The 12,202-nt window shown below is 44.2% G+C and overlaps 1 protein-coding gene and 1 long non-coding RNA gene across 4 annotated transcripts in view; one reads left to right on the top strand and one right to left on the bottom strand.

Annotated features, from left to right (window-relative positions):
- The window catches only part of LOC138497642 (polyamine-modulated factor 1-binding protein 1-like), a 2,990,269-nt gene that overhangs the window by 1,564,718 nt on the left and 1,413,349 nt on the right, over positions 1-12,202 (bottom strand). For all 3 annotated transcript variants that reach the window (XM_069621239.1, XM_069621237.1, XM_069621238.1), the window contains 2 exons: positions 11,033-11,317; positions 8,948-9,194 (listed from right to left, as the gene is read on the bottom strand). In XM_069621239.1, the coding sequence (XP_069477340.1) occupies positions 8,948-9,194; positions 11,033-11,317 (532 nt within the window). The remainder of the gene's footprint in view (positions 1-8,947; positions 9,195-11,032; positions 11,318-12,202) is intronic.
- Positions 1-12,202, top strand: part of LOC138497644 (uncharacterized) — a 139,890-nt gene that overhangs the window by 19,701 nt on the left and 107,987 nt on the right. The gene's annotated exons all lie outside the window — the stretch shown is intronic.

The following is a 12,202-nucleotide window of genomic DNA, read 5'->3' as shown; positions in this document are numbered from 1 at the left end:
TAGTATGGACTAGATTTTACGAGTGTTCTTGCCACATAATGTTCTAACTGTATGTTGCCACCTCTCTACTTTCCTGGTATTATTATGTATTTTTAACCATACTTGGTAAGTAGTCTTCAGCTTTCTTATTTTGAGAGCTATAACCTTTTTGGGGTCAGGGCCATTTCTTATATACCTCATGTCTCCTCTGAGCTTGCGCTTCCTATCTCTAATCGCACGGTCATATTTTAATTCGTTTGAAGCCTTGCCCACCATCAGGCCCATTTTCCGAGAACCGTGTAAATCAGAGAATTTACTTATCCAGTTTTCTATTTGTTCCGGTGACTTTTGCATAAAAATATTTAATTGTTCAGTACCCCACTCACCGGACGCACTTGTGGCCTTTAGAATATTATTCGCTGACCAAGTAATACGATTTAGGGAGTGGTTGATTACGAGATCTCCCAGATTTGCAATTGCTGCATTAGGGTGGCTGTAACCCAATGATAATATCAGGGGGTCGTGATCACTCCATTTGTATTCCTTCACCCTCATATCTTTAACAATTAGCGCAATCTCTACACTAGTGTAGATATAGTCTAAGGTGCTCTCACTATTCCCATTCTTCCAGGTAAATTTACCGGGGCTATCGTTTCTAGTTCGACCATTAATTATTTCAAGGTCCCAGCATTCAAAGAAGCCCCTCCAGCACATCCCCTCTTTATCCGTAAAAGCCTGATTCCATATGCTGTTATTCGCTAAAAGCTGATTATTGCTTGTACCACCGCCACTATTGATTCTGCAATTTAGATCCATAGCCAGAATTACAAAATCTCTGCCGTTGGTTGATTTCCAATCGCTTAAGAGATTGTGCAGGGTATCTTGTATGCATTCTCTATACTTTGCGCCCGGGGGATTGTATATATTTATTAATAATATTTCTTCCCATCTTGTTTTAATTCTGAGGGTCAGAGCAGCAGCACACATATATTTGCTATCCACTGGAATCATTCTACTTTTCAACTTATTAGATATCCCTATAGCTAAGCCCCCATAAGTTCGTCCGCGTATGCCTTTCTTAGCAAGGGTATGGTAGATAACGTACCCGTCAATGGCTGTCTGCTGCAGCAGCCAGGTTTCTTGCAATAAAAAGATGGGATATTTGCTTATCATTGATAGGGAACCCTTGTTAGTAAGAAAATGCTGGTGACCATGAGTATTCCAACTTAGCAGGGTATGATCTCATGTTTGTTGTAGAACTAAAGGCAGTGAATCTGCCAACCATTTCAATGTATTTTGGACATCTGACATCTGTATTTTCTTTCCCGTTTTTTGAGTGGATATACCACTCTTGTTTGGGGCTGCCATTGGCTCAGCGCTTGGGAGTAAGGGATCTTCCTTCTCTTTACAGGCATCTACTTCCATCCCCACTTGTAAAAGACATTGTTTATGAGATTGAATCAATTGAGCAGAAGCCAAAACACAACAATGGAGTGCTGTAACATTGGGATTACATACAGTAAGTGGTTCCACAAAGGAGAAGTCTTCCGAGCGGATTACCTGCAATTGTGGGATCAAATGCAATTTATTCAAGACCTCCGGTCTTGTCAACCACTTATCCCTCTTCTTTTGGTTTAAGTTTTTGATGATGCATATTTTACTTGCATTAGGGACGTCGATTTCTGTTGTTTCCAATGGATTAAGAGGTCCCTTGTTATCCGCATTATGTTGCCCATCTTGGTTCGAGAATTTAGTGTCTTCTTCAGCTAAACTGGTAGAAAGGTCAGAGTTCGGATCCTCAATGATCGTGCTGGTGATTTCCTGTGATATGTCCGGGATGATCCAGCTTGTTAAGGTCCCTAGTCCTTTCTTAGCATTTTTCTTGGTTTTTCGCTTCTTGCGTTTTGATTTTTTAGCACGTGTTGCTGGAACGTTAGTGGCTAGTAAAGGGGAGGCTATTTCAACCACCAAGTTTTTTGAGGCTAGACGTCTTTGTTGCCGTCGCTGTTTTTTTGTCAGAGGTAATTCCAAGTCTTTCTCTATAGATTTGTCTAATTTGTCGGGACCAATCTGTGGAACCGATCCCCCAGCTCCATTAGGGGGATGCTGATTGGATAGATCTTGCCCCATAGGTGTGGCAGGATTAGGTAGCCCCAGCTGTATTATCGAATTTGTGTGGATCCTCCCGCATAGTTTTAACAGTATTTTCATGGCAAATTGGAGAGATGCCACTGAGGCTTGCAGTTCTACAATAGCTGAGTTGTTGCAGTCCTCGGTGTTTCCGCTGTCTCCCCTGTCCATGCGTTCCGGATCTTCAGATCTTATATAAAGATTTGGGGAAGTTGATAGTCGTTCCTCCGATAGAACCACTGGGGAAATAGAGGAAGGGCGCATGGAAAGGGTACCCGACAAGTTAGATGTTGAGTTGCCTGGTTGTCTTGGGCTAGCAAATCCCCCAAGTCTTTGCTGCTCCCCCTGGGCTGCGTTTAAAACCTGTGCCTCAATCACGAGTGGACAATCGTTTGATACAGTGGGGGGTTTGTTTAAAGAGGCCATTGATTTTTGAATTGATAGGCATAGATCTAAAAGAGAGTTATTATCAATGTCATTGAAATTAGTATTATCCAGGGAAATACTGTTATTATGTTGGAATGGTGGTGGAAAGTTGCAAGCTTCAGCTCCTGGTTTATCCCCAGCATTGGTTACCTTGGTGTGGATTTTCCCAAACATAGCTGGAATGGTCCCTTTAATCGATCTACCCACCTCCTCTCTAGTATTGATATTCTTATTTTCTTTCTGCGGTGGAATGTCCCTAGGCCCTTCTTGGCCTTTACGTAGGTTATACCGAGTTTTGTTCTGCCTTGTTTTGGCCATGAAGTCTGGTGGATTTTGGCCTCCCTTCTTCTTAGGTGGAAGTAGTGATGGAGTAGATAGGCACAGCCGTGTTGGTGCAATCTCACTTAGCTTATATCAGATTCCACAGTGTGTAAGAACAGGAGTGCACAGGCACACTGTGTTTATAGGAATATGCTATAAATAACTCACCACCTCGAGTTCCAAGTTGGCAGTATCACCACAGCACCAAACAGTCACAAAACAGTCGGCGCCCTTCACCCCTGTCGGGCTTAACGCCGCAAGGGTGGTAAGCCTGTGTCTTTTGGCTGCTCCCGAGGTCACGTGATCCGAGCACGTGTCGTGCGTGGCCCCGCCTCCTCCAGGAAGCGTGTGGCATGGATGACAACGGCAAGAGTCGAGGAGCGACTCGCAGTGCCGGTCCGAGGTCAAGGCTCCAGTCAATACAAATTTCACAATTCCAAGTGAGAGGAAATTAAGGCTTGACCGAGGTTAATTATTATTAAATTTGGGAAAGGTTATGCTATGTTAAGCGTTCTTGTACCACGCACTGTTGCAACCTGTGTGGTTTCTTGGCGGTCTGGCAGATCTATAAATCAAGAGGGGGTAAGTTAGTAGGACTGAGCAGGAGAAAAGATCAAGAGAGCTATGATGTGTGGTTGGCAGCTTCAGTTCGGTTGACAGTTCACAGAGCGTAGGTGTGTTTTTTGGTTGGTAGCCGCCATCTGTGGTTTGTTTCGTTGTTGTGGTGCTAAAACTACCAGGCTAAACTAACTTCCACACACCATTCCTACGGCCCTGAAGACAGCAGGCCCGGTATTTGCTCACTCTGTAAAATGCCGGTCTTCAGGTGAGCAAAAGATTGTCTTTGAGGGATATACATTACAGTGTAGGCACCCAGGGCGCCTGGCACTGTGGCAGTATCCCTTTAGGTGTGCACCAGGACATATCCACTATGAGATTTCTGTACTAAAGTTATGCTTCAGAGATGACATGCTAACAGAAACTTCCAAGCACACATGTAACAAAAAGAGGTGGAACAAGGTAAAAAAAAAATGGTGGCCTAACAAAAGACAATTAAATGAAAATAGGCCACATACCGGCATGGTCTCATGATATGATACATGTTATTTATAACGCGCCTGTACACAAGGGTTTCTAGGCACAACAAGACAAGGCGGGTGGGCGGGTGGAGACAGAGGGTGGACAAGACACAATCTTACTAGGCTTTGTGTCATTCAGATCATGCAAGTGCTACAGTGTGAAAGTGCAGGGGGAAGGGAGTCGAGAAGTGAAAGGGAGAGGAAAAGGGGACGTGCAGCCAGGGCAGCACAGCTCTGGGTAAGTGCAAGGAGGGAGTGGGCTGTAGAGGTTACTGTTTCAACCCCTAAGTGTGCGGTAGGCCAGAAGGCAGTGCAGGGAAGACTCATCATGGAGGAACCTGGTACTCAGTGAGGCTCCGAGGGTAGCCAAGCAACCAGTCGGCGCAGCAGACAGGTATGTCAGCAGGGGAGAGAGAGAGAAAGCAGAGGAGAAAATTAAGGTCTTGGGCAGCTTCCGGAATTTCAGATGTTCCGGCTCAAGTTTGAGAAGGGCAGGGAGACAATTCCAGAGGGAGGCACCTACAGAGGAAAGATCTACCACCCACTCTCTGCCTGGAGAAACGTCTGTCCCTAAGGGAGTTGGAGGTTGCTGAGCAAAGAGCTTGAGAAGGAAGGTATTTTGGAAGAGAGTTGGATGTAGTGCGGTCCCTGGCCCCAGAAAGCCTTGTGGACTGTGGGATGTTTTAACCCACTAGGCTCTGCCCTGCAACATCCCTGTGTGCTGATGGTGCAGGAATCATCAAAATGGCTGCAAAATCTCTGGGCTCGCCAAAACCTATGAAAATTGCGCTTTGAAACACGGAAAGATGGCTGCCAAATCTACTTTGCCTGTTGTCAGTAGTGGAAAGGAGAACACACTGCTGAAACATGTTACTGGGCTGCCCACCAAGTAAAAATAAACTCTGCAGGAAAGGCAGTGCTTTACTGCAAGAAACCCAGAAATTGCTCTTAAATCCCTTTTTCGTGGTTGCTGAAAATACAAAAGACCAGACCAAAACACAACAAAACATCCAATATCTTTGCTGGGTGTTACCCAGCACTTCATTTAAGGAATCATTATGAACACACAATGTCAGGAAAAGCAGAATCTATCATTAGAATATCAACAGTAAAAAGTGGACTTGCCTGTGAAAATCTGTCAAAATATGGGCGCAGTACCAGCGGCCGCCTGTGTGACAGCAGTCATTAGTTGCATCAGAAGCTTAAACTTCTGCAATTGAAATCAAATGTCTATAAATTAAGTGACCCGTTATCAAAAGTAATATAGGTTGCAACTATTTAATCTCCATGGATTAGAGACTGGAATTAGAGTTCTAGTTGCCCGTTTTAAAATTGCAAGTTTATTTTCAACAAAGACACATTTAACAAAGTGACTTTTAAAGTAAGCCTGATTCAAGCAAAACTACAAAGCAACTTCCCCCACTGGGCAAGGCACCTCCCTTCTGCTCTCTGGACCATGAACTCACATTCAGGTGTTGATTAAGAGGGGAGGGCCACTGGGGCTGCTCCTGGGAGGGACAATGAACCTTCCCTGGCTGCAAGGATATGCAGATTGTAAAGTGTCAACAGTGGCTTCTGCCAGAGGAAGAAGGCGGAGATTGCTCTTGAGCTACTCGGTGGAAATGGAGGCGGAGACAAACATTTTTGTTGATTCACAATGCACAGAAAGCATATTTCTAAAAAGACTGCTAAAGGACTGTGCAAATGTGTAAAAATTATAGAATTAGTAGCAGTGTTAATGTGATTATTTTGTGCACATTTTAAGAGGAGCCAGAACTCTGTAGCAATTGTATTTATGTCAGGAGCATGAAATTTCATATGATTATGCCCAGATATCACGCGCACATATGTACAAAATTCTAGACAAATCAGATGTTGTGTCCTGGACAAAAAGTGTGAACATTTGCCAAATCCAGACCCAAGATCTCACAGCAATGAGGCTTGGAAGAGGGTTTGCTCCACAAAATATGTGATCTATGTATCTTATTGGTATAAAGATTGTACACATGTAAAAATGTATTATTTCAAAAATAGATTTTATGTGCGAAAGGCAAATGGGGAGGATATTTAGCCCCATAAACTACCTCATCATGGTGACACACTGTTTTCTCCTGCAATCAAGGGAGAGAGCAGACTTTAGCCAATAGACTACCTAGGGGGTGCACCTAGGATAATTCAGCATACCCACCCCTTTATCAAACACATAAATAGAGACAGCTGATGACCTAGATCCACCCACCATCCCGAATTTGGCGAAGCACTCTGCAGGAGATCCATTCATACTCCTTGTTCCAGACTCCAAAAACTTAGCAAGCAGAAAGGCTCAGAGCATAGCTGAACCACTTTCAGCTGGGCGTAACTTCCAGAACCCATCCCTCAACTTAAAGGGGAAACCAAAGAGCAGCCAGTCTGTGCTGTAACTGCTTGCCTGGCAAAGAATTATCTTCATAACCAGAAGGGCAGATTAAAACCCAATCTGGTGCCGCGCTGTGCTGTGCAGACCAGAAAAACATTGCAGGTCCAGTCCAGTCGTGCTGTGGAGTGTAGACCAGAGCGCCATGCTGTCCGGTCCTGCCGTGTCCAGAGCGCCTTGCTGATCGCTGACCCAGACCAGTCCGGTGTGCCCAGCAGTCTGTCCCAGAAAGAAATCCCTGACCACAACCAGAATTCCTGACAGTTCCATTCAGAACATTGGTAGTGAGTATCCATAGTATAGGATTGTTACTAGCCTATTTACTGTCCATAGCCATCCTTATAGTTTATCTGCAATCGCGCTTACTGCACGCGGAAAAGTTTGCCGCACATTTTTCGTTTGGCAAGAATCTACCCAACCTCAAAATTAAATTGTCTCATTGCTTATTACTCTCAAATCATTGCTAGTGTTTGTGTGAAACCATACAAAGTGGCTCCTATTAGAATTTCAACAATTTCAGTGAATTAAATCCAGATTCAGTGTTTTACCCATTCATTCAAAGCCAACTTTAAAACTATTTTTGACAAGTTTGCCAATCAATTCTGTTTTTCTCTGGGGGGAAATTGGGATTGATATATTATTGAATTCTGCATTCCTGAAACCTGTTTTCTCTCCTTCTATCTCTTTATATTGCATATTGGGGGGATTGAAGAGTGTGCAGGGGGAAATATTAACCACATTGCCATTTGATTGAACAAACCCACAAAAGTATTATCTCTGTGCTGCATTATTTTTCCCATCATTGCTCCTTGTGATTAAAGAGATTGTTTAGGGTGACATCACTTCATTGGTGATCATTGTATACCCATTAAAATAGTGTGATAAGATATATTGTGCAATCCATAAATAAATATTTTAACTTTGCAAACCAGCATGCTTCCTGGTTCAGTGTGACCGGGGAGGTTAAAAGAGAGGGGCGTGATATAAGTGGTACATCGTTCGGAATAAAAGAACGTATAGACACAAATAAATAATTAAGGGTTTCAGTTGTGCATCCCACGCTAGGCATTGACTTAGGTGAAGTGCCGGATTGAAATCACTTAAAAGATGATGCAGAGGGTCTTCAACATGATCCTTGCACCCAGCAGGAGCCAGTGGAGAGATTTCAGGGCTGGAGAGATGCAGTGCCTGGGCTTGAGGCCAAGGATAAGTCTTGCAGTCCTGTTCTGGAGTAGTTGCAGAGGGCGGAGAGTAGAGGAAGGCAGATTGAGTAAGAGGCTTTTGCAGTAGTCCAGCCTAGAGAGAACCAGAGCTCTGGAGACAGTGAGAAAGGGAAGAATACCTCTGAAGAGGTGCAGCTTGTAGTGGGCCTTCTTGGCAAGGTCGGTGATGTGGGGGCAGAGAAGGAGAGAGTGGAATCGAAGATGACTCTAAAGTAAAGTTTTTTGCCTGACAGGAACGTGAAGGAAAAGGGCCCAAGGAGGGCAGCAAGAGTGAGAAGGAAAGCACAAGCAGGGGTCCCAATGAGAAGGATCTCTATCTTCCTGGCATTAAGGCAGAGATTGTTGGAGGCGCACCAATCCTGAATCACAGATAGACCGTCAGGAATGAGCGAGAGAGGAGCGGAGGCTGAGGGGAGCCTGAAAGAGAGTAGAGTGTCAACTGCATAACACTGAAAGTTGGAGGAGAATGTAGAGATCAGGTGGGCCAGATGGGCCAAGTAGACAGCCTGGGTGAGAGGTTAGAGCCTTGGGGAACACCACACATGGAGAGAGAGGTGGTGGAGAGAAAGGACCCAAGTTGGACCTGGGAGGGTCAGTCCAAGAGGAAGGAGGTCAGCCACGCCAGGGCCTGATCTGTGATGCAGAGGTTCTCGCAGAGTCGATTGATCAGGGTGGTGTGATTGACTGTGTCAAAAGCAGAGGAAAGGTTCAGGAGGATGAGGACCGAAGGAAGGCTGGAATCAAGATTAAAGAGCAGATCTTTACAGATGTTTAGGAGAGCAGTTTTTGTGCCCCTGGTTGCTCTGAAGCCAGATTGATGGTCATGGAGACAACCAACAGATTCAGTGTCGAAAGTAAGCTGGGAGATGGCCAGCTTTTCCAGGAGTTTGCCAAGGAAAGGAGTGCTAGAGATCGGGCAATAGTTTGCCGGACAGGTAGGGTCGGCAGAAGGCTTTTTTAAGGAGGGAGTGCACAAGGGAGTGCTTGAGGAGAGAGGGGAAGGATCCAGTGGAGAAAGAGTGAATGCAGAAATTGGCCAAATGTGGAGCAAGGGTCTCCCTCTCTAAGTGTAGTAGCATGCACACGTGATGTTGCAAATGTTGGAGGCATGTTCCTGTCTTGAAATTGTGGCCATCAACGTTATATTATGCATTCAGCAGTCACTACCATACAGTCTTTGTTTATTGAGATCAGGGGTTTGCAACTTTTGGCTCTCCAGATGCTTTAGACTACACCATTTCACAGCAGCTCTAGCCAGCACAGTCAATGATGAGACATCATGGGACGTGCAGTTGATGTACATGCATGTGCAGAAGACTACATCTCTCAACTTGGTCGCTTAGCGATCAGGCAAGCGTGCGGGCACATAGCATTACCTGTCCCTCTGTACTGCCTGTGGACTTCCTGCAGCTCCTGACCGAGCTGCTGCACCTCCAGCTTGAGCGCCAGGTTGTCCTTCTCCTTCTGTGCCTTCTCCTTTTGGGTGTCCTGGATGCTCGCCTTCAGGCTGCGGACCACGCTGTCCAAGTGCTCCACCTCAGAGACCTTGGCCCGGATGCCTTCCCTGGCCTGCATGAGGTCAGCCTCCGATTTCCTCAGAAGGTCGTCTCTTTTTTGCAATGCCTATAAAGTAAAAAATAAAATCCAGACAGGACTTTTCATGGTTTTCTTTACAACATGAATATCACGATTTTATGCTACAGGATAATTGGGGGGGCAGGAGGGTGTTACAAAGCACCTCATTAGTTAACAGGCTCAAGCGCCTCTGTCTTTCTCCAAGAAGAAAGAGTTGAAGGCACTATGAAATGCTTATAAGTTCAAAGGAAAACGAAGCTTTTATAATGAACAATAAAGATAATTCATTGTCACTGTTAATATAATTACACACCTAACGTGCACTTGAATATGTGCAATCAAAACATGAGCTTGCATTATGCCAATTCCTTAAAGGGCGGCGCGGGCCCTCTAGGGGTTCACGAATGCCGCTTTCCCCAGTTACCAATCCGGGAATGCTGCATTGCCGTAGCCACTACAGCCCTACAGTCCCTGGAGGGGACGGGGACAGTTTAGGGGGTAGTATCATACACCCTGCTCACAACCAGTCTGGCCCTGTTTTACACAAAACCAATGATTAGCATTTTGTTTCATCTTGGCTACATCATTATGCACAGTGAAGCGGCCTTGAAGCTTCCGCATTAGACAGCGTTCCATGAATGAGCGTGTGCCATCAACAGCAGGTTGATTAATTTTAATTAGCTCTATTTACATAGCAGCTTCATTGGTTAACGTTCAAAATCAATTAATATTTGGTATTCATGAGTGGCTGGTGGTTGTTGGCTCAACGCCACACCTTGATTTCCTATCGTGCTCCATCGTGTCTCTTCTAATCTGAATATTTAGTACCCTTTCATGTCTTAATTACAGCAAATTGCACACAGTTGGCACAATTTCTTGAAATTAATCCCAGAGTACTTTGTTTCTGTCAAGTAGTCAAAGCCTGGGAGAATAATAGTAAATGTTATTGCGGAGCCCAATTTAAACGACTGTCTATGTGTTTAACGCAAGCCTTTAATTATTCCAGCAATGCAGCTCTTAGCTCAAATACTAAACATTCTTTGCAGGGATGTGAAATTGCTCCAGACCTCAAAAGCTGATAGGACATGCTGCCGTGTAGTGATAGCATAACTATTTAGTTTACATCCTTGTTACTCCAGTGTGCAAACGCCCCATTGTCAGTGCAGAATATTTCACAAGGTATAGCCATTACACTCTTCATCATGCACGAGAAAAGAGAATGATCAATTACCTTATACAATGATATATTATTAATGTCAACTTTCACAAAGAATATGACCAGCTGGGCTATTTTTTCTGCTTTTCAAGCATGCGACTCAACTCCAAAATGATTCAGCTCAAGTTAAAAAAAAAAAAAGCCTTGGATACTCAGTTCGTAAGAAATGATAAACTTGTAAGGCGTCTTGCTTCTGTTGAATCAAATGGCAGATTGGGGCCTGTGGTTCTCCACCGACCACACTAATAGACAACAGTGCACACTCTACAGAAACCCCATGCCACATCATCTTCTCAGAAGAAAATCCTAATCTTAAACATAGCATCAGCGTTTGGGAGGATCATATGCAGGCACGTTTGGGGGGGGGGGCGAATCGCAGGCATGCTCTCGTAGGCCTTGTGTACAGTATCATTGCCATTGCTTATGTGACAGGGGACTCCCCCAGCACTTACAGAGTGCTGTTTTTAATGTTAGCATTATTTTCCAAGCGTTGTGACTTTTGAAGTTTTGAAAAAGAAAAATGAAGGGAACTCATGTGCAGGAAATATAACTGGAAGCACAACTCAATCACTGAAACCCGGCGGTGTACTAAACTTCATATTTGTGGGGTGTCGTTTTTTTAGAAGCTATTTTACGACCGCCATTTGTACATCTCAAAGTGAAAGCATACCTGCTCCTTCTGACTGCAGAGTTTCCTCGCATCTGCCAGGTCCCTTTCAAGCTGTGTGATCTGCTGTTCTAGTTGAGCGTGTCCCACTTTGTGTTTCTGCTGGGAAGCCATTATATCCAGATGCAGCGACTGTAAGGTCTTTTCTAGCTTTTCTATTTCGAGAACATATTTTTTCTGTTGGTTAAGTACATTAGCAGCTTCCTCCTTCTGTTCCTGTATGACGCGCTCATACTCTCCAACCTTTGAAGTCGCTTCATGCCATTGACTGCTCATAAGACAAAATTCCTGTTCAAAGCCAAACACAAATGCTCAGTAAAGCAACTTACTCAAGAAGAAAAGAGACATTCCGCAAAACGTGCACAGATATGAGTAGCTTTACACAGGGCACAAAAGGGTCTAGTTCACCTCACATTAATAAGTACCAGGCGTCTACATTCCTCTCTCGAAAACAGGCAAGCAACAATTAATTGAAACAGAAGCATCCCCAAAAGACTCTACTCCAACCATGCAGCAACACAGCAACGCATTTTTAAATAAAGCAAACTTACAACTCATGGAGTGCAAAAAGTAAAAAAGCCTTCAGTTATTTCCACGCTGCACAAAGATTTAAAGACAAAAACATAATTAAAAAGATCTGATGCGTGTGTCCTATTATTCAAAAACACAATCTTTAACTCAAATGTAAATTTACACTTAGACGTATGTCGCCCTGTTTTAGATGAAAGAGGGTGGCTCCCTCTAAACACAGGGGAAGGGTTATGGTATACGTTGGCCCAATATGAATTCGCTGGCCACCTCACGGTGGTACTGTCCGGGTGCAGCAGTCATACTGATGTGTTAAAAGCAATGTGGTAGGTCAGAAGGAGGACACAGATTCTGGTCCGACATTTCACTGGTGTTTTTATTAAAGAATATGAATACATTCTATTTTTTCCTATTCTAACGAAACTAGCTAAGGTGCTCGTCAGTCGTCAGTGGATGTCTATACATGAAAACGTCCACCGTCCTACTCTAACCTATCAGACCCTACCACTATTTTAACAGCTCAAAGTCAGGAGAATGTCTCTCTTTGCCTGAGGTTTGTTGGCTTATCTTTCAACCACTTTTCAATAGATCTTTCAATTGTCTTGAGTGACCACTTTTTATCAGTTCATGCAGTTCATTCATTAT

Source organism: Ambystoma mexicanum, chromosome 5q, assembly GCF_040938575.1.
Source record: "Ambystoma mexicanum isolate Mex_15411 chromosome 5q, UKY_AmexF1_1, whole genome shotgun sequence".
Lineage (NCBI taxonomy): Eukaryota > Metazoa > Chordata > Amphibia > Caudata > Ambystomatidae > Ambystoma > Ambystoma mexicanum.
Note: the sequence above shows the minus strand (reverse complement) of the source record. Positions and strands in the feature narration are given on the sequence as shown.